Source organism: Microtus oregoni, unplaced genomic scaffold (genome assembly GCF_018167655.1).
Source record: "Microtus oregoni isolate MIOR12 unplaced genomic scaffold, Mior012 000102F_ref0000329, whole genome shotgun sequence".
In the NCBI taxonomy this organism is placed as follows: Eukaryota; Metazoa; Chordata; class Mammalia; order Rodentia; family Cricetidae; genus Microtus; species Microtus oregoni.
Genome location: NW_024544716.1, coordinates 2,005,438 through 2,026,875, shown reverse-complemented (window position 1 = coordinate 2,026,875; position 21,438 = coordinate 2,005,438). Strand labels below are relative to the sequence as shown.

Below are 21,438 nucleotides of genomic sequence, written 5' to 3'. Positions count from 1 at the left end.
TGGATGCTTAGGATGTGCCTAAAGGGAAAAAATCCCCAAACTCTGCCCAAGTCCTGCTCCCCTGAGTTCCTGTAGTGGGGTCTGTGGCTTTCGGAGAAGGGCTCTCCAGATGGCGCCTGGATGCGGCTGTGCCAGACTCCACAGCTTAAGTAAATGTTGCCATCGTCCCATCCTGCCAGGAAGAGGCAAGGGAGACCCTTGGCTCCTCTCAGCTGCAGCCGTGATCATTCCTGGGGAGATCAAAGTCCCCCCACCACCTGCCTGCCCACCCTCCTCTCTCCGTTCATCTTGGATAGCTCCTCTGTGTACTCTCCAGTCACTCCCAGCCATTTTCCTTCCAGGTCATGTTTAGAGCTTCGGCAAGGGTGAGAAATGCCTGCCAGATGCCAGCAAGGATGGCAAAAGCCCGAGAGGATAACCAGAAGACCCCAGGTTCACAGATGGCACAAGTTCCAATGCCATCATCATGAATTAGGCAAGTGCCAAGAGCCAATCACCCACTGCCATGATTGTTTCAAAGCCTTACCCTCAGCCTTTACACCAGCTCCATGGTCCAAACACTTCTCTGACTTCACAGGCCAAACGGTTCAATTCTACTCTTACAAAATGGCATCAAGAATGTTAGGTTTCCTCAATGAATTCCAAATTCTCCATCTTGAGATCCCAAGTGTCCTGGCTGAAGTCTGGAATCCAGTGGAGTGTTCCACAGCAAAACAGAGGACTTGAAAATTAGCCCTGCTCCCAAATTTAAGAAATTTGGGCCACATGAAACTTGTTCCCCTCCCAGGTAGGGAGGTAAATTACGATACATTATAGCCTTCCTTTCCAGAAAATGTTCTTCTTATATGCAAGGCAAAAAACAGCCCAAAGAAGGGATTCAAAGGATCAGAGTCCTGGAAGAAGGGGCAGGAGTGAGCAGGAGGACCCCAAGAAGCCCTGCAAACAGATACTTTACCAGTTCAGCCCAAGAAAAGTGTCCCCAGTGGGAGGAATTTCTTACTGACCGACAGACACTGGAAACGGATGAAAGGAAGCTCTTGAACTGACCGTGCCTGCTTCTGGACAAACCGTAGTGTAAATGCCCCACCGCGCCTTTATATATAAAGCAAATCGCTAACTCTAGTCCCCTCCTACCCAAAGGTGGTGTCAGCCAGGATGGGAATCAGAAACTCCCATTTGAGCTATGTTTTCAGAAGCGACAGTTTAATTCTCTGCTTCCTTGTTACCCACCCTTTGCTCATCCGTGTTTGCTTATGGTCATTAATTTGGGATTTAAAAAACCTCTTCCGCTCCTCAAATGAGTAAGCATCGTGGAGCGCCATGGGTGTCTCAGAGTTATACGACACCCCTTGAAACACACCAGGAAGAAGAGGGATGGACCTCGTGGTGCCCCGTCTGGATACAGGCAAATTGAGTCCAACAACGTTGAATCCGTCACCAGAACATTGGCTGGGCTTTTGAGCAACTGCAGGCCTGGAATCCAACCCTTCATGGCTTATACGAAGTCCACAGACTACAAGTACGGAGGGAGGCTGAAGACCTTCCAGGATCTCTTCTGTCAGAGCTCGCGGCGCATTGCTAAGGGACAGCAACATCTAGCCTCAAAGGAAGTGGAGTTTACAGCCACATTCAAGGGGGCAAGGGAGATAGCAGAAGCCCCAGGGTGTTGCAGTGTGTTTACAAATAGCCGTTTCTAAACACAAAGCAATGAACATCCACCTTGGAATGGAAAGTTTATTAAAAGGAAGTCCTGGGAAGCATCCAACCTCCCATAGGAGGAAGGAGATGAAGTGATGGTCCCAAAGTGACTAGCATTTGCCAGTGACTGTCAGCTAGCATCACCAGCTGCTCCAGGTGAATGGACCACTCCAGGACCACGTGGAAGAGCTAAGGACTGAGGGAAGTTACCCAGGCCTCTGACCCTTGCCCTCTCTAACATTCCCCAGGAGTCTCAGCCAGTACATCCATCCAGGCGGGTGGCCACCAAATCATCGACTTGGAAGAAGGACCTTGGCCAGCGTCTGCCTGGGCACTGCTTTGGCACACACAAGCTGGGCCTCCGTAAATCTCCACAAACACAGTGGCCGCCTGCACATGCTCCCACGGCGGGGACGGAAGGGCTGCATATGGTGTTCGGCTTTAACAGCTGAGCTTTAAAAAAAAAAGTGCAGCTTTTCTTCTCCATGAAACAGCTCGCAAATTGGGGTGGGGTGGGGGCAAGAGTCAGGGTGATGAAGGAAAAGAAAGAAAGCTAACAGGCATAGGAGTGAGTCCCAGTATGAAATTTTATTTTTCAAGGAATTTCAGACCACCTTCTGTTCAAAGATCCCTTTTGGAAAGCTGCACGCTGATTCCTGCCTGTGGTCCTTGAGTTTACTCTTTTCAAGTTGCTAAAAGCATCTTGAAAATGACTTTTTAAAATGAAAATGGAAGTGTTTTATCTATCTATGGGGGAGTTACGCCCGAGCTCTTGGTTGGGTCAAACATTCTTAAGGAGTTTATAAATGGAGTGATTGTTTGGCAGAGTTGTGTTCTGCGAGAAGCCACTGTGCCTTGGGGGTGTTCTCCCCACCTTTAACTCTGCTCCTGGAGGAGGAAGGTAGTGGCAAAGGAACCGAGTGCCAAGCCCCATACTATCGTTCTCGGGAATAGCGGGCAAACTTTTGCTTTCTGTTTCCTCTGCTGATAATGACTGTCTTCGGCTCTGCAGCCAGCTCCCCTCTCCCCCTCCCAGACCCCTGTTGCTGCAGCCATCCCCGAGCTCCAGTATAAAGTTTGGCTTTTGCAGCAGGAAGCAGCTGGGCCAAGCAACCAGCGAATGATAATGACCTCAGAAATCTGCTGTTCGCTCGGCAACAATAGGGTGCTCAGTCTACTGGAAAATTGTGTTCATCAGCTAACTCTGCTCAGTTACTAATTGACATTGCCAAATATTTTAAGAACAATTGGAATGCACAAGCAAAAAAAAAGGAGAAAGAAAAAGAAAAAAAGAAAGAAAAGAAAAAGGAAAAAAAGAGGGAAAAAAAGGAGATCTTAATCCTCAGACTTAAGTGCTTTTTCTTTCTTTTTTGTTTTAGAGATCATCTTTGGAGGGCTTGGATTTGTTTGTGTGAAACAGGCAATGGTTACCACGAATGGGGGCAGGGAGGGTGAATCACAAGAGGAAAAAAAAGGTGTGAAAGAAAGAAAATCTATCATCTCACTATCACCAGTGGGTCGCGGAGTGGTGGGGGTCTGGATAAAGGCCTCCGATGCAGTGGTCAATGGGCCTAGGCGGGATGGAGGCACAGCATCTCAGGAATGCATTCTAGCAACAAAAGCAGACTGACCCCCAAGGCTTTTAGCCCAGCTGATCAAATAATCCCTGTCCAACTCAAAACATTATAGCAGAAGAAGTAGGGGTTAACGGTATTTCCATCTTTCTATCTCTCTCTCCCTGGCTCCCATTGATCACGCAACTTTGCTGACTTTATTTAATGAACGGAGGGTCAATGATTCAATTATCCCCTTCCCACCATCAACACTTCAATTATCCCCACTCCAAAATGATGGGAATTCGGAAGGTAACTGCCCTGTTGGATATAATGAACAGTATCGTTTCTTAGTACATTAAGTTTTAATTATACTAAGCATGATTTCCAAAGCAAAATCTGAAGAAACGGGACTTCTGTTTTTTTTTCTGACTCAGAGCAAAAGCTAGGATACATCGGTGGTTTGGGGGGGAGGGGAGAGGGAGAGGTTTTAGGGAAAGATGCAGAGATTAATGTCATCAGAGCCTTTGCACGCAAGCCAGGAAATGAGGAGACATCAGAACAGCCGCCCCGCTCTCTGAATGTCATAAAAGAGTAAAATTTATAAGCTGATGCTCTCCAAATAGTTTTGCTTTACAACGCACAGGGACGCAAACGACATGCACTGTGGTGAGAAATTATAAACGAGTAGAAGATAAACAAACAAACAACAACAAAGGGAGATGGGGAGGTGATCTGCGTGGCGGGTCCTGCCGCTTTTCTGTTAGAAAACATGACCCCTCCGTCTGTCCAAGGTCCTAGTTTTCGCGGCTGATCTTAAGCTTGGTTCTCAGCAGTTTGGAGAGGCAAAAGAACAAACACATTTTCTGGTTCACTGGAATCATTTTCACATGTTCACTGATTCAAACATTCTTTTGCTCACATAAGAAACAGCTGCATCCCACATTAGCCTAGCCAGTGACAGTCACCCATCTCGGCAATAACTGTTTGATTGCAAACTTGACCCCTTCTTCGTCTCGGTCTGAGCAAGACATTTTTAAACAGCCACTCCGTTCCCAATCCTCCTTTGCAAAGAATTACATCAGATAACAAAGGACGTCTCTGCCACTCATTGTAAGCCTTCTTCTAGAGATCTATTCTAAGAGGCTCTGCTAAAAAAGGTTTTTTTTATGATGAATTCAGAACTACTATCATGTTAAGAGCAGCAGTTTATAAAGAAGAATTCATTGGTTAAGATCTGAAAAAATAGTTTCTCAGGCCCTACTGACCCAGTTTTCAACAAAAAAGAGAATCAAGCCATGCAAATGAAGTTTTGTGACATTGTTATGCGGTCTGAGAAATCTGTAAGACCGTGTTTTGCAGTTATTTCTTAATAGAAGCCTTAATAAGTACTTTTTTTTTCTTTACTTAACGGCTTAAAATTTTTTTCCCTCCCTTTCACCTTGCAAGTTTCTAACAGGTAACAATAAAAAAACCACCTATTGTGTCGAGAGTTTTATTTAAATGCATCTTTGAATCACACACTTTATACAAGTCACACTTGTTAGAAGAGAGGAAAACAAACCAGATTTGGTTGAGAATCCTAAACCCCAGCAGAACCTGAATGCCCTTAGACACGCAGCTGATTTGGGCTGCAGAGTGGCTCTGCCATCCATTTCCCTTCTTAGTCAAAAAATTATGAAAGGGTCTGATTTGAATATGAAGAAAACAAAGAAGTCAAACCCCAAATGAAAGACTCAGTATTCACCATTGTAAAATCCCTCAGCAGGGAAAATAAAGTGGAGAGCTAATGCCAACTCAATGCTTCTCTTAGGCAATAAATAAATAAATAAATCTGGATTTTTTTTTTTTTTTTTTGGTGTGCGTTCTTTCTTCCCACCGAGCATTTAGAGATGAGGAAGCAGCAAGCAGCTGGCTATCACTTGTCCAGAAGGTGATAAAAAACATGGTAAACATGTCATTAACAGAGTCGAACATTTGGTATTGGAATATTATGCTAAGACCCTCTTGCTTTAGCAGGTCTTGGAGAGGGAATGGAATCTGTCAGTGTGAAAACCATGTCACTCCAAAAACTGAGGGAATCCAGTCTGTTTCCCGACCCCTACCCCTGGTAGGTCCCCAACCTCAGAACAGCGAAAAACGCATTTCCTGAAGAAGAGATCCCTTTCCAATAGGTTGGAAAAAGTCCCTTGAGACAGCCTGGAGCTCACCATCCCGCATGTGGGGACCCATCCTGACAGAGCTCTCACTGGCAGGAAAGGCAATTTCACAACTTCCCTCTCATACAAGGCCCCTCCACGCAGTGTGACCTTATCCTCCCGTGGTCCTCACATCCTTGTTAGACTCTCCCGAAGCATCTTGTCAGTAATAAATCGCCAGCGAGTCCAGGACTCCACGAGCAGACAGTGTGTTTCATGGGTATTTAAGCAGCAGCATTAAGTGCTATCGGAATCTCTGGAATGTGTAGTTCAGATTTATGTGTATTAACAATTCTTTACTGGCTTGTAATAAGCTCACACCACACACACACACACACACACTCTCTCTCTCTGTCTCTCTCTCTTTCTCACACACACACACACACTTTATTCTAGTATGAGTTTTGTTCTAGAAGAAAAAGAAACTGAAGGGAGAGAATAACAACAAAGTGTACCGGCATCTAGTTAGTAACTACAGCAGAGAATAGCCTCTCTACGATGGAAACGACAGCCAACAGAAACACACACACATACACACACACACACACACGTATGCACGCAAATAGAGAAAAGAGAAACTTTTAAAAAATGACCCTCAGCAGCACACTGCCACATCTTTAACAGTGGGCAACGCAGTGCCTCTAGGTGCCTCAAACTGTCTTTCATTTTCTAGACTTAATGGCTGATTGCAGAAATCAATGTTGCCATTAGTAACAGGGTATTTGTTATGGCATGATTTCCTCTGTTGTTAGGCAGTAGAATGATTACAGTATTAGCGAGGTGCTTTCTTTATAAAGGGCTGGAGATATAACTTTCAATTTACTATCCATTAGTAAGGGACTTTGGAAATGTGGATGAAGGCAACCTCTTACCTGCTGTTAGGTAGCGGTTTTAATTTAACCATCTTAGACTAGTATATCTATTCTTTTTCCTTCTCTTTCCTTTTTTTTTTTCCTTTTTCCCCCCTCAAACAGGGCCAGGATGCTTCAGCATTTCACAGACATTTTTGATGACAGATTTTTCTGCTTTCTATTTTAGACCCCCAGAACTGTATCGCCCATGCAACACAGTACAGCTGAAGACACACAGCCATACATCTGTGTTTTCATACCTCTGTGCTTGACAAAACCCAGCAGAGGAAAGCAATGTGGCTCTGGTGGCAGGTGAGCCAGCCTGCAATTTCAGAAGGGCACAAGAGATAGGTTCGGCCTGGGGAGGGAGGCTGTGGGAAAACCCCCAAGTTAAAGGCTTGGGTGAATATAGTAATGGGGAGGCTGGGGAGGCCAGGGAGACCCTCCATATTCGCGTCCATATCTGGAGCCAAGCCTGCACTTCTGGGTTCCAAAAACAAAGCTAAGAACCAGGTTCAACCACTAATGGAACTGAACAGCTGTAGGGGAAGGGTAAACTGTGCCCCATCAAAAAGCTTGACACCATCTCTACCACTGGGAAGGAGGCTCAGCTGCCTTTTACTGGTAGCCATGGATCAAGGCTGAAAAGACAGTCCCAACTTTGGAGCAGGGCATCATCCTGAAGGAAAGAGACACTCCCCCAGCATCCAGCCTGCCACCTTCTGTGGTTTCAACCACACTGACCTCAGAACCATCTTAAGGCCTGAAGTTGATATGTAGGACCAAGCAGGGGCAGGGCCCGGCCTGGGGCCCTTTCACTTTCTGTCTGTCCACCTACCTGAGGAAGATGGTGAAGAAGGGTGTGGACTGTCCTCCTGGGCACTCCCGGTCTGCGACAGGCCACCGCCAGCCCCACTCTCCTCAGTCACATTAGAGGAGCCAGGTGTGGTGGAGCGGCTCACCGACTGGGACTCCTGGTCGCTGCCTGAGCCGCGCCGCTCCTCCAGGCCCACGCCCACGCCCACGCCCACGTGCAGAGCATCCTCATCACTCTTGCGGTCCCGCTTGTGAACACGAGAATGCACAACCACCTGGTGGTAGGTACGGAACACCCTTCCGCAGTCTGGGCATTCAGTGGGTTTCTCCTTCATGTTCCCAGGACCCTGCAGGTTGTATTCGAGCGCCTGGTTGAGCCCGTGTGACAAAAATTCCCGACTGCCTTCTAGAGGGTCGAGCTTATTTGGCAGGTCTCTCTGATTGCCCACTTTAGTGCTGTGAACCAAATCAGCAGGCATTTTCTGCTTGGAGCCATCTGCTCCCACTAACACGTACTCCCGTTTCTCCTTATCAAACAGAACTCCGGCGTTTGCCAAAGTGTCTTCGTGGTTGCGCGTGAGCTGATGCTCTTTAGATAAGAAGCCATGTTCCATGGCCATGCCCCTGGCCATGAGCTGCCAGGCCTGATAGCTGTTCACTGGGTCCATTTCTGCAGCTTTGGCAGCTGCCTGCAACCGCTCGATGCAGCTGGATTTTAGTGGTGGCACAAGGTTGAGGCAGCCCAGGAGGGAGTGCTTATCTCCCTCCGGGACACTGTGAGCCATACTGGAAATGGGCAACAGTAGCTTTCCCAGAACCTCCTTCTCTTTCGCTGGAAGCTCCCCTTTGCCATAGAGCTGGGTGGGCTCGCTCAGGCTGGCTTTGTCCGGGGCCATAAAGCCACTCTGCAGGCAGGAGAGGTACCTAGAGTACAGGTTGGCATGGGCCTCCTGGGACAGGCCACCCATGGGCACCGACACCTCAGGTTCGGTGGGGGACTTGTTCTTCACCGACAGCTTGTTGAGGTGTACCTTCATGTGGTTCTTAAGGAACCAAGGCTCTTTGAAGCGCCGACCACAGATCTGGCAGCAGTGTTCAAAGGAATCTTTGTGCTTGCGCATGTGGCCTTTCAGGAACCAGGCCTGACTGAACACCTGGCCGCATACCTCACAGCGGAACTCGTTGGCCGACTGCTCTCCACCACCATTGGGGCCCTGGCCCTGGGCGGACTCCGCAGTGATGTGTGCCTTCTCCACGTGACTGATAAGTTCCTCCTCCTGCGAGGCCGCGAAGTCACACAATGTGCACTTGTAGGGCTTATGCAAAATGCGGATATGGCGGTCCAGCTCCTCGCGCTTCTTGAACTTGCCTTTGCAAAAGGTGCATCTGAAGCCCGCAGCCGGGGTCACCGAATCCTCCTGTAGACTGGCTGGCTTGGGAGACGGTGCCGGGTGGGCAACGTCGGGCACACTGTGGTTGGGGGGCAAGGCTAAATTGCAGGTGGTCAATGGGGTCTGCTGGGCATGTGCCAAGGGCTTGAGATCAGACCTGGGTTGCAGCAAGCTGCCCTTCATCTGCTTGTCCCGCAGAATGGCCCTCTCCTCTAACTCGTGCAGCAGACGGTTCTCCTCACGCACCCGCCCGCGCCCCTTCCCCAGGTTGCCCAGCTTGTGGGTCCGCAGGTGGATCTTGAGGTTTCCTTTTTGGGCTGCGCGGTGGTCGCAGTAGGGGCACTTGAAGGGCTTCTCGCCGGTGTGAGTGCGCATGTGCAGGGAGAGAATGCTGTTGAACCGGAAACGTTTGCCACACAGAGGACACGGATACTTCCGGTTCTTTCGGGCATCGTCCTCAATGTCACTCATCTGAGACATGATGCCTAAATTCTGCCCATTGAGGAACTGCTGCAGGTCCACACGCCCATTGAGGCTGTTGTCCACATCACGGCCCAGCTGATTGGCCAGCAATGCCATTTGGCTGCCCATGGGCTGTCCGCTCATGGGTACGTGGGTCTTTTCCTCAAGGGCTACAGGTGGCTTCTCCTCTGGGTTGGGCCGTGGATGCAGCTCAGGAAAGGCATGGCTGAGCTGGGAAGTGATCTGGTGCAACTTCTGGCTCATGGCATACTGGCCATTGAGGACCGGGCTGCTCAGGTGAGGCTCAGCTTCCGGTGCCGTCGAGGACACTCCAAGGCACAGACTCGCGTCTTCCATCCCTAGAAATTAAAACAAGAGTTCAGATGTGTACCTGGTACAGTGGCGGGAAGAATCAATAGCATCCGTTGGGCATGGATGGGGATGGGGGGAACGTTTGCATTTCATGACTTACCCACCCATAATAATGCTAAGGAATTATAGTCAAAAACAATAATAAAAAGATGAATTATTAAATGCCAATTATGCAATATGGCAGTGCCCTCCAATTTGTTTTGGGAATGGATTATCTTCCTTGTATTTTCTATTTACAAACTGCAATTATTCATCCACATTTCAATTATTAATATTTTACCATCTTCAACACCTAATAACATAGCAAGGCTCTGCGTGTTCATCTCCTCCTCCTTTCCCTTCACAAAGCGCCCCTACCTGTTGGTTCAGTCCAAAGTTTGCCTTAGAGCGGAGTGGCTTTTCATCAAAAAGACCAACAGAGCACTTTCTTTTCTGTTTTACTATATTCAGTATACTCACTAGTCTAAGATGAAAGAGATCATTTTATGATTTGGCCAAAGGAAAAAAAATAACACCAATAGCATGATATTTACTGGTACATCATAAAACAAGATAATGTTTTAGGGGAAAAAAATAAAGGACAGGCTTTAGAACAATAAAAGAGATTTTGCTTTCGTCAACAAAAAGTGCAGTAATATCTCATTAAGCTGATTAGTATGCTGCTTAGAAACAGTACTAGGTGCTGTAACACATGATTATAATCATAAAAATCCTTCAGTGTTTGCGAGGAAGCATTAACGAGGTATATTAAATTTTAAGGAGACTGCTAGTAGCAGCTTTGCAAACCTCAGAGATTAAGATCTAACCCTTATTTTACGAACCACTGATTTTTGTCATCTGGTAACTGTGTGTCCATCCTATCCCTGATCTCCTGCTGGAATCTTGGTGGACTTGCGAGGCTGTTGGTGCTTGGATGGAGGTAGACTTGTACCATACGATGCTTTCTCCCTGTCCTGTGCCTAGCAAGACAGCCGAGCCAGGGACTTTGATTGGCCTTAAAGAGATCTTTTGCAGAACTAGATAAAAACCAATTAAAATCCAGGGACGATGCCATAGGAAGTCTCAACCAAGTTTGAGTGTTTTTAATAACTTTCCCAATATACGGTAATGAGTACAAATTGTACCTGCAGTATGTGTTTTGCAGAAAATTAGAACTCAAAGCTGTTTGTTAAACACAAACACTCGAAGCTAGTCTGTATAATTGTCTTTAATAGTCCCCTCTGCCCCCTCCACAGCCTGTGCAGAACAGCAAATGCCAGACTGTTCCAGGTGGGTCAGAGGGCAGGCTCTCCTCCAGATCAGAGCATGCAGGGTGCTTAGCTTGGAAAGCAAAGAACCCATGCCTGGAGTCCTTCTGTTTCCAGATGTGCCTCCCCCATGAAGGAGTCCAGATTCACTTCCTACTTTTAGATAAGTTTCTGCAGATCTCATCTTTGTATTACAGTCTTTCAATGTGTTGGTTAACTAGACGGTTCAGGAGCCTTGTGTTTAACCTTAGCCAAAACTATGGGGCCAAGCAACTTTCCCCTAGGGGATGTGTGGGGCCAGAGCTCAGCTGTGGGGCAAGTACATTCTGCCCCAGAAGAATCTGCTGTTTGTTGTATTGTCTCCCAGATAGACTAGTCAGGGACTGACTGCCTTGGCAAGAGTAAAGACATGGGTGTTTAGTTCCAGGAGAGACAGGGACTTCAGTCCAGGGTAGCCCTCAGATGAAGGCATGGTCAGCTGTTCCCATGCTCACACACATTCACAGAGGTGCATACATGTTCACTTGCTTAAGTAAAAGCAGCTTCCAATTTGCCATCTTCAATTTGGAAGACTGGTCAGGAGCTAGGTTGTCATGGAGATTCTATTCAACAAGCCAATGAATTCTCACTATGTACCAGTCTCTACACTCACTGAAGATATACTGATGGGTGGTATTACTATCGGGCTCCAGGAATCATGGCATCCATTGGCAATCAGGGAGGGGCATCCACATACACAGCATAGCAGCTGCAGGCATGAGTGGCCTCCAGGACCTAGTCTGGAGTCCTTCAGCACCTTCCAGCCCTATCTGGCTTCAACCCCACGCTCGCTCCTGTCTTGAGCAGATATGGATCATGTCCCTAGAGCCATATGACAGTGCACAGAATTCCACCCCGCAGCTCTTGGGAAGTTTGGAGACATCAAAGCCAACATGACTGGCCTACTTCCAAGGACTGCCCAGTTGGCCAGCTCACAAGATTGAATCCAGGGATGATGTGCTATTTTCAGATCTCTGAGGCCAGGTGCCAGTTCAGCAGAGACAGGGGAGGAGGTTGGGAGTGTAAGCAACAAGGCTACGATCAGGTTGGACAAGGAGTGTCCAGTGGAAGGCCATGGCCACTTTCCCTGCCAGCAACTCAACATGGGAGTCTTTCAGTTCACCTTGAGTATGGAATTCTTTTATTCTGTCGAAAAGAAAAGATTGGTGGTGGTTGTTTGCTAAAATCAACCATATTTTTTTTTCTGATACCAGTGCTAATGTTTTAGTGGAAGAAGGAATATAACATTCTAGAATGTGCTTCTCCGGTTCTTCCAAGTTGACTTCTTGATACAGGTCTGAGTTCACAGGCCCCTTTGCACCCACTTTGATGGAGGTTGGTCCTCAGCTCTGTTCTCTTTCTTCTTCTAACTCCCTTGATTGGAGCCCTCCTGAACAGGCCAGGATGTCATCACCTCTCTGAGGGCAGATGCCATGAAGTGAACCCTGAGGCTCAGTTTGTTCATCTTGGGTTCTGTGTCCCTCAACAGTGGACGAGCATGAACAGACAGAATCATTGCCTATAGAAGCAGCTAGGCCCTGAAGGAGACTCCCCTTCATTTCAACCTCAGCTTATCACAAATTCCAGAACATTGGTCTAAAAGCACCAGAGAGAATTACCTCATCACCATGGCCCTCCATCCAGATGCCCATAGGGACTCATACAGTCTTTAGCTACCTTCACTGCCCCTACTCTGGGCACTAAGGGACAGATAGCGACCACTCCCTTCAGGATGGAACTACCACAGAGCCCATGTGTTCAGAAGGACCAGCCACAACCCAGAAGGTTCCTAGGATCCAAGCCCCTGTGAAGTCCCTGCATGGAAGCCCAGCAGAGCATGCCACTGCCCCGCGGCACTGTGTCGGATAGATCTCTGAGCCCTCAGCTTTCCATGAGCACGGACCTAGGCTGCCGCTCTGTGTCATTCCAAACCACCGCCCGCTACTCCACTCGAAGTAAGAAAGGGGAATGTGAGTTCTTGGAAAGAGTGTGAGGTAATTGATGTTCTGTCCCTGGGCCAAAGCAGCTGAGGCAGGACAAGCTGGCCTTGGGCCCGGCCTGGAACTCGCAAAACCTGGGCCAACCCCAACTTCTCCACACTTAGCAATCCACAATTCATTTAGGCCTCACCTCAGGCGTTCTTCAGCAAGCATTGGTCATAAACCTTCTAACGTATCTGCCTTGTGGGCCAAGGACCAACAAAGGGAAGGGATGAGAAAGTATCTACAAGGACTGTGTTCAAGGTTAGCGAGGCATGCTGTGTGTGTGTGGTGGGGTGGGCACACTCACCCACAGATGTGTACTCAAGCATACAATCACAGACATCAAGTATGGCTGTTGAGAGTCAGCCAGGGATTCCACAATGGTGGCACTCCAGCAACTCGCACAAATGTATACCGTGGGAAACTGAGGGTCATTTATCCTACTATTAAAGGATTGGATCCAGCTGCTGCTGTAGGCGCTCACAGGCCTGGAGGAGGTGGGCCGCCTGTGAGCACTCCACTGTTCTTACAGAGTGTGATTACTCCTTTCCCTAGCCTTCCAGGGGACAAACGCATAGAGAACGCCTTCCTGTGGGGATCGCACTGCTTCCCCATAGGCCACGCGGCAGGTGTCTGACTGTGACCTGTCTCCACCCTAGGGCCACGTCCTGACAAGCAGGGTGCTCATGCATATCCATGCACAATTCTGGACTTCAACAGCCAGTTTCCAAGGAACATTGTAGCCCCCATGCTCCCTCCATCCTCTACTAGTAACCTGGCTAGGAGCTCAGCATCCATGCTGCAGGAGCTGAGGTCCTGCATCAAGAAGTCATGGGCTAAGAGAGTATATGCCATGACCCAGCCCTTCAGGCAGCTAAGCAGTCTGACCCTCCGAGTGCTACAACAAACACTTTCATGTGGGTGGCAAACTCAAAGTATAATCACAACATGTAAGCCAGCGGAAGACAGAGCTCAGAGGTCAAATCTTGCCTCCTATGCATAAGGTCCTCAATCCCCAGTCCCACAGACATACAGACAAAATCGCTGTTCAACAATGAAAACGACTTGCTCCTGACCTACAGCTTGCGGCCCCATCCCTAAGCATATGCACGTGTGAATCATTGAGCATTAGTTGGCTGATGGAAGGAATCAATGAATACATAATTACCTAAATCTAACAAAGACAGGCAACTGTCCTCACTGGAGGTAGTAGAAGTCACAGAGACTATCATAACCTTCTGCCTGGTCCTGACCTACCCTGGGTCACAGAGAGGAGCACCACTGGCCATCGATGCCATGGTCGACTCTGATGAAGAAACAGACTGGCCAGTGAGCTTCAGGTACTCCTACACGTCCCATCATGGGGTTGAAAGTCCAGGCTCCGCCTCTGAAGACAAATGGATCTAGTGAAGGTTTCTGAAGCTCATGAGCTTGCTCCTTGAGCTCTGCAAGGCCACCATTCATGAGTAAAGAAATGTGGGAGCCTAGCCAGTTTGGATGTTCACCTTCCTAGAAATGCACGGAGGGGGGAGGACCTAGGACTTACCACAGGGCAGGGAAATCTGACTGCTCTTTGGGCTGGAGAGGGAGGGGGAGAGGAGTGGGGGGAGGGGAAGAAGGGTGGGAGGAGGGGGAGGGAAATGGGAGGCTGGGAGGAGGAGGAAATTTGTTTTTTTTTTCTTTTTTCTCAATAAAAAAAAAAAGAAAGAAATGTCAGCCATAGTGACACCTGCAATTGGATATGGCCTATCAAAACGCCTTCTCACCAGCTCATCACTGCAGGTACGGAGAGTCATCCAGCTGCTTTGGAGAGAGCTAATGGCTATTGTCATTTTTGCATTACCCCTTTCAATACTATTTCCTGTGATATCAATGACAAAGGCACTCACTTAACTCTTCCGAGAGGACCTAATTGTATCTTTCTCTGAAGATGAAATTTAAAACTATCAGGACACCAGAAATGCTAGCAGTCATAACTTTAAATAAGTTTTACACAGAAACACAGTTCCATTTTGCAAGAGTGGGGGGTGGGGAAGCCTCGTGAATCATCTCAAAAATATAAATCTTGCCAGTAAGTTGAACGAAAGAGTTTGATCCTTCTACTATGAAAAAGAATGGTTGTAAATAGGATGACTTTCAGAATGACTGCTTCAAGTGGTTTTTTTTTTAATTAAATATTGTTGTCTAGCCGAGCACAACTAAATATTCCATATTTTATCAAAGTGGGTAAAAGTGCTGCGCTGGACACCTTGCAGGAATCCCATACCTGAGCTGCCACGCACAGTTGGAATTTGTTCCCCTAACAGCATGAGAGGCTCCAAAAGAACTGAGCTTGTTCCAAAGGGTCTCATAGCCTGCAGTTCTAGTTGGGGGGAAACATCCATCCCCCACCCCAAAGCCAAAGACCTAGGCTCCTTCCTATAACCCATCTTGCTTCCTTCTAGGTAAGTTAAGCAATAATTAGACAAGTTGGCCTAGAACACAGTGGCTTATTAAATACAATTTTCCCAATTGTTGCTGCTTAACTGTTTAAGCAAGGTTGTTCTAAGCATCACGAGCTCCTGTTCTGAAATACAGAATGCCAGACTACTGAACCTTTTCGGGGTCATTAAACAGCTGTAAACATTATTACAAAAATAAACCAGAGATTTCATGCTTACATTTTGGCCTAGAGCTTGCTGCGCTTAGCAAGTACATTTTTTTTTTTCAGCTCTTACAATCAACGCTGGTGACATTTGGGCATCCAAACAAATTATATCACAAACATTACCGAGGTGGGCAGGATACTGAGTGGTTTATTTGCCAGATGATTAATAGATAAACAAGAGGGCAGAACGGGTGACCTGTTCCCTTTTTGACTGATGTGTAGGCAATGCTTTGAGACAGGGCCAGAAATAGTTAAAAACCTCACTGAATATATTAATGAAAACATGATATTCAAATCAGACTATAGGGACTGGAAATTGTGCAGTGGAGAAAGCAGAGTTCCGCGGAGGGTCAAACTTTCGAACTTCCTCAAATCAAGGCGTTCACTGCCTCAGATGGCGAGTGGGACTTGGCTGCGCTGGCATGGCATAGAGCAGAAGGCAGCATCCATGTTGGTGGCCACATCACTGCCATCAACATCTTTGCTGCCTGCACTATCAACAGCATCTTCATCTTCAAAATCTTCTTCTTCCTCAGGAAAGATCTGCTAACACTGTGTTGAGCTACCACCAAGTCTACCAGGAAGCCTGACTTCAGAGCTCAAGCGAAGACAAAGGGGTGGGCTGCTCTTAATGTTGTTGTTGTTGTTTTTTTTTTTTTTTTTTTTTTTTTTTTTTGGTTTTTCGAAACAGGGTTTCTCTGTAGCTTTGGTGCCTGTCCCGGAACTAGCTCTTGTAGACCAGGCTGGCCTCGAACTCCCAGAGATCTGCCTGCCTCTGCCTCCCGAGTGCTGGGATTAAAGGTGTGCGCCACCACTGCCCGGCTTCTTAATGTTAACATCACATACATTCTTATTACATCACTGCACTCATGTGCCAACTCCTTCACTCAGACACTGCCAAGGAGGATGGGATCTACAGCCACGGACGAGCTCATACCTGGCCAAGGAACACACATGTGAAGATATGTAAACAGACAGAAGGGCATTTCTGGGGGCCTTGTTGGTAGGACACCAGCATGGCAGGCACCATGGATGAAGAAAGCATGTCTGTGGCCTACTGGCTGGCAGATCAGAAGAGCACACAAAGATTGTTTTAGACTCTAATGGTTTCTTACTATTTAAAAAGGCTGACACCTCATTCGTAAGTCTCCTTTTGTGAGTCAAGGGGATTGTTACCCAGTGAGGAAATATGTCCCCCAAAGAGCCACTGGTGAGAATCCAGTGATGCAATCTCACCCTGGTGACCACGAGTCCATGTCCAGGCCTCAGTTTATAAAACTGATTGATCATAACTGTCCTTTTGTTATCTTAGAATTCTGAGATGACAAACCAACAAAACCCAGCATGGCATTCAAAGGACTGAAACTCCAGCTGTGCAAGAGCCCTACCAGGTACTAACCACAACATTCAGTATCCTTGATGTTAGATCCAGGAAGCAGACTGTGTTAGCTGACCTTTGTTTCTGTGTCCAACATACCGGTCATAAGCAAGTTTTGTTTTGCTTCATGGGTTCAGGGGGTTCAGTCCACAGTTGCTTGGCCCCCTGTGTTTTAGTACAGCTTCACAGTCACAGAGATATGTCGTAGAGGAGAGCTATTCACCTTGTGGCAGACAGAAAGCACATGGAGAAGGGGGAGGCTCTAGGTACAATCCACCCCTCAGGATGCACCCCAGTCACTTTTTTTTTGGCTGACTCCTACCTCCTAAAGTTTCTAGAACCTCTGCAATAGCACCACCAGCTGAGGGGTAAAGAAAAGTAAAATCAAGTTCTGTCATAGAGTCAGGGATCTCAGGGATGAGTGAGAAGAGGTTGTCTAGAGGGGGAAGAAACAGAGGCAGAACATCTCTCTAGACCTCTCGCAGTTCACCTACAGCTCCCCATAGCTGTCACCCAAATCTATCCTCCACTCATTATCTGGCTTTTCCAGGAAGCCTTCCCGATTTGTTGGTCTTGCCTTTCTAGGAACCAGCAGGCAGTTTCTCTGGATTGTTGAGACACTCATGGTGTCCGTCCTCCATGCCCAGCCATAGGAGGTTATGTGGTGGTTTCTATTCCTCTCCTGGAGCTGGGAGTGGGCATCCTATCCTAACCAAGCATTCTGCAGCTCCAAGAGGATCCAGGCCTAAGAGAATTTCTCTCCACTAAAAACTCATCTTCATGCCCAAGAGGGGATGGTGCTCAGAGCTTCAAGAAATGAGCAGCAGAAATCAGTCCTGGAGACGCAGGACTATGATGTCAATGTTCTTGACACTGACACAGGAGGGTCACCAGTTCAAATCATCCGGGGCCAGAGGGTGAAGTCAAGGGCAACCTGGGCAACTGAGTGGATCCGTGACTCAAAATAAAATGTGAAGAATGAAAGACTGGAGATGTATGTAGCTGGAAGGTAGGCAAACATATTTACTTCGCACGTATAAGGCTCTAAGTTTAATCTCCAGCACTAAAAGGGAAAGGGGAGGCCATGAGCAACAGCCCAGTCTCTACCTGCCAAAATCCAGTCCCTGAAACCCGGCTTTGATTCTCCCCGGAGATCATCTGGAAAGGAAACTGTCGCCTTGTTCTCTGGAACTGATGCTGCCTCAGTGCATTCATGCCCATCATTGAAATCAGAAAGGCAAGGAAGGAGGAGACAGGAAGGGAGAGGAAACCAGAAAAAAACAGGAGGGAAGGTTTGGAGGGAGGGGAAGAAAGGGAATAGCGGAGAGGGAGAAGAGAATGGGAGGAGAGAGGCGGTGAGGAAGAAGGGAAAGGAGAGAAAGAAGAGAGAAGAGGAGGGTAGAAAGGGAATAGGAGAGTAGAAGAGAAGAGAAAAGGGGGATGAGAGAGGAGGGGAGAGGCAAGGAAGAGAGGAGGGGAGCCGGGCCTCTATGAGCCTTTAAGGAAAGACTTCCCTTTACCAGGACAGCGTGAAACGGGAGCAGACAGCAGCAGTTGTCAGAGTGTATTGATTGCTACCATCTTGCTGACTTTCTCAGTTCCCCTTTTAAACAGAGCTGTTCATGGCAGGAAGTTAGCTTTTAATCCCCTATTAACCTGACTTGGCTCCCCGCTCTGCCTGTGGCCTTGGAGGGGAGCATCCTCTTCCACTCACAGCCAGAACTCTGGGAGCAAAGTGGTTGGCAGGTGCAGCCCTGCCCCCAAGGGCTTCAGGGAGCCAGAGTGCAGGCTCTACCGCCGCACCCTTCACCCTGGATTAAAACCTGAGCAACTGGAATAAGATCCAAGGTTGACTGGTCTCTTTTCTTTTCACCAAAGCCTCGGATTGGGTTCAGCCTGAGACTAAGTATAATGGAAAATACCTACATGTCATGGTAACCAAAGAAGGCCTGATTCTGAAGAGGTTGCTCAAAGTAGATTTGCCCATTGGGCACTTATAAAAGACAAGAGTTCAGATGTGTACCTTCTCTTAAACACCTGTAATCATTGCTGGATACAACATCTGGGCGCATCCTAAGGGTCCCCCTGACTGTAGCAGCAGGCAAGACCAAAGTCCTGTTTGACCATTGGGTCCCCAGTTCAACATCCTTAACTCCTGCCATCCTGGGAACCATCAGGCTGATCTGACATAGCCTTTGCTTGGCTGGTGGGTGTCTGAATGATGTCACTGTTGAAAAGGGTCTTGCAAGTGCATGGCACAAAGCACAGGTGCATTGCAAAGCTGCTAGCATCCTCCTCCAGCATCTTCTTCTCTGGTTCCTCTTTCCCACTCCTCTTCCTTTTCTTGTGTACCCTCCCACATCCCATTATCATCTGACCTCAACACTGCAGGGCTTTTATCTGCTTACAGTCACCTTCACCCTTGCTCTGAGCCTCACATTCAGGGAAACCCAATAGTCACAAGCACATGTGACTGCCAAGGGGTTAACCTGCTCACCTCCCTTATTCTTAAAAGCATTTTCAGCTAATGAAAAAAGTCGAGCACCTCCATTTGAAGCCAAGACAAAAGCTACAGGACCAGGCAATTCACAGGAGATGTGGAGTTTGGCTAATGACCATAAAAATGTCACTCCAGACTAGAAAGCCAAAAGTCTCAAAACAATGGCCAGTTCCATTTGTAATCATCATATTAAGGATCACAGTCAGACACTAAGTTGCCCTCACTGTGCCATGCACAATCAGGGTAGAATTGAGAAGAAGAGAATGTGGCTGCTGACCGTGGGCACAGTGAGGACATGTGGGAACCATAATACTCCTTCCAAAACCAGACTCTCAGAGCTGTTACTTAAGGTCACACCACGGAAGACAGACTAGCAGGTTGGGCACCCGAGAAAGATCTCCCAAGTCCATGCTAAGATTGGAGGCAGCAAAGGAAGGCCCTAGTGTCAGTACACATCCTTGTATTGCCTACTCTCCCCAGAGAAACTTGTAAGAAAGCATGTGGCGGTCCCTTCCAGGAAAATACGCCGCTGGGGCTCATGCTACTGCACAACACCCAGAACCTCTGCCAGCCCCAAACATCCTTGCTTCCCCAAGATCCATGAGATTTCTCCATTTAATTTTGATGGCCATAGATCAAACATCAGCATTTTTCCTGACGTACGTCTAAGCAGAGTTCATGCCAGAGACTTCCAGAAAATAGCCACTCTTGTCATCAGCCAGCCCCATTTCCCAGCTCCCTCCTCTGTACTCTCTTCTGCCTGGGATCACTCATCATCAATAGTAGCTGTGTGTACCCTTTCCCAAGGGAAGCAATACTGTAGTGATATTTCATTTGTATTTTAATAAATAAAGCTTGCCTGACGATCAGAAAAGCAAAGCATCCTCACTGATCAGCCTTACAGACCAGGCAGTGGTGACACACACCTTTAATCCCAGTAGCCACGCTAGTTTGTCATAGAAACCGGGCGGTAGTGGTGCATGCCTTTAATCCCAGCACGCGAGAGAAATATAAGACGGGAGGAGACAGCTCTCAGACTGAACCCCAGTTTCTGTCTCTGGGTTTTCACTAATTGGGATGCACAATACATAGACAATAATGGCAGAGCTGGGGAAGTCTCCGAGAGTACCTCGCTACTAGTCAGTCTAAATGCTTTTTACACATAGGTAACCCGAGGTCAGAGACTGGGGATGACACGGGTGATTATGCATTATGTTAGCAGCCCTGTGTATGTGTCACACACCCATTGTTTAATTCCTAAGTGCTCAGCAATATGGGAGACGCTAAGCAAATGAAGAGATGGGTGAATAGACAGGTGGGTGGGTAAATGAATGAGTGGGTATGGTTATGCGTGGATAGATAGGTGGGTGGATGGACAAATGAAAAGGTGAGTGGATGGATGGATGCATGCATGCGTGCATGCATAAGTGGGTTGGTGGAAGGGTGGATAGGTTCATGAATGGGCAGATGGATAAAGGAAGCCTTGCTGTTCACACAGAGAGATGGATGTGCATCCTAATTACAGATTCCTCCTGGCCTTGCTTCTCACCTCTCAGCTACCAAATGAGTTTAGCTGCTATGAAAATATGTCCATAACACACCTCCCTTCACCAGAATCCGAGCTCATTAACATTCTCCAGCCAGACAACTTTCAGGCCCTTGATCCTATGATGTCCTGGGTGTAATGACTCACGGGGTTTAAGAAGTCAAGGCATCCATCTCCTGTCGTCTCCCTGGACCTCTGTAGAGCCTGGGCATGATGTGTAGGCTCACAAAACACCCTGAGACCTCTGAGTCCCCACCACCTGGGATGGGACTCTCCCAGGATGCACTTAGAAGGTGCCGAGAGGCTGCTGCATTGGACCTAGGATTGAAGCTATCCCAAAGACAGGTTCCTGAAGCTGTCCCTGCAGACACTCCATCTGGAAGCCCGGCTCAAGAGGCAGGCTGGAATGCTTCCCTTGCTCTTTGGTGTGTTTGCTTTGTATCATGTTACAGCCGGCTGATGTGATGTAATGTGACAACCCCCGACCCATGAAACACATGAATCAAAATACCCCATAAATTTAAAGGAACACGCTTCTTTTCCAGAAGCGGCTAATTATAAACTGCAGAAATTTCAGAGCTGTTAAAGTCGGTAGCAGGTTTTTAATAACCAGGGTATTTTGTAACTCAAGTTATTTTTATGCCCAGGGAAGCCAATCCCTACTTGTTTGTAGCTTCTTTGGGGAATGCAAAGATCCTGCCAAGTGAACCACCTTTGTGGGATTCCTAAATCACACCTGGATGGCACTAGGTACTCAC

General features: G+C 47.7%; 1 protein-coding gene across 3 annotated transcripts in view; it reads right to left on the bottom strand.

The window, feature by feature from the left end:
• The window catches only part of Znf536 (zinc finger protein 536), a 452,253-nt gene that overhangs the window by 241,047 nt on the left and 189,768 nt on the right, over nt 1-21,438 (bottom strand). For all 3 annotated transcript variants that reach the window (XM_041644849.1, XM_041644851.1, XM_041644850.1), the window contains one exon: nt 7,139-9,328. In XM_041644849.1, coding sequence (XP_041500783.1) covers nt 7,139-9,326 — 2,188 coding nt within the window. In that variant the 5' untranslated portion in view covers nt 9,327-9,328. The remainder of the gene's footprint in view (nt 1-7,138; nt 9,329-21,438) is intronic.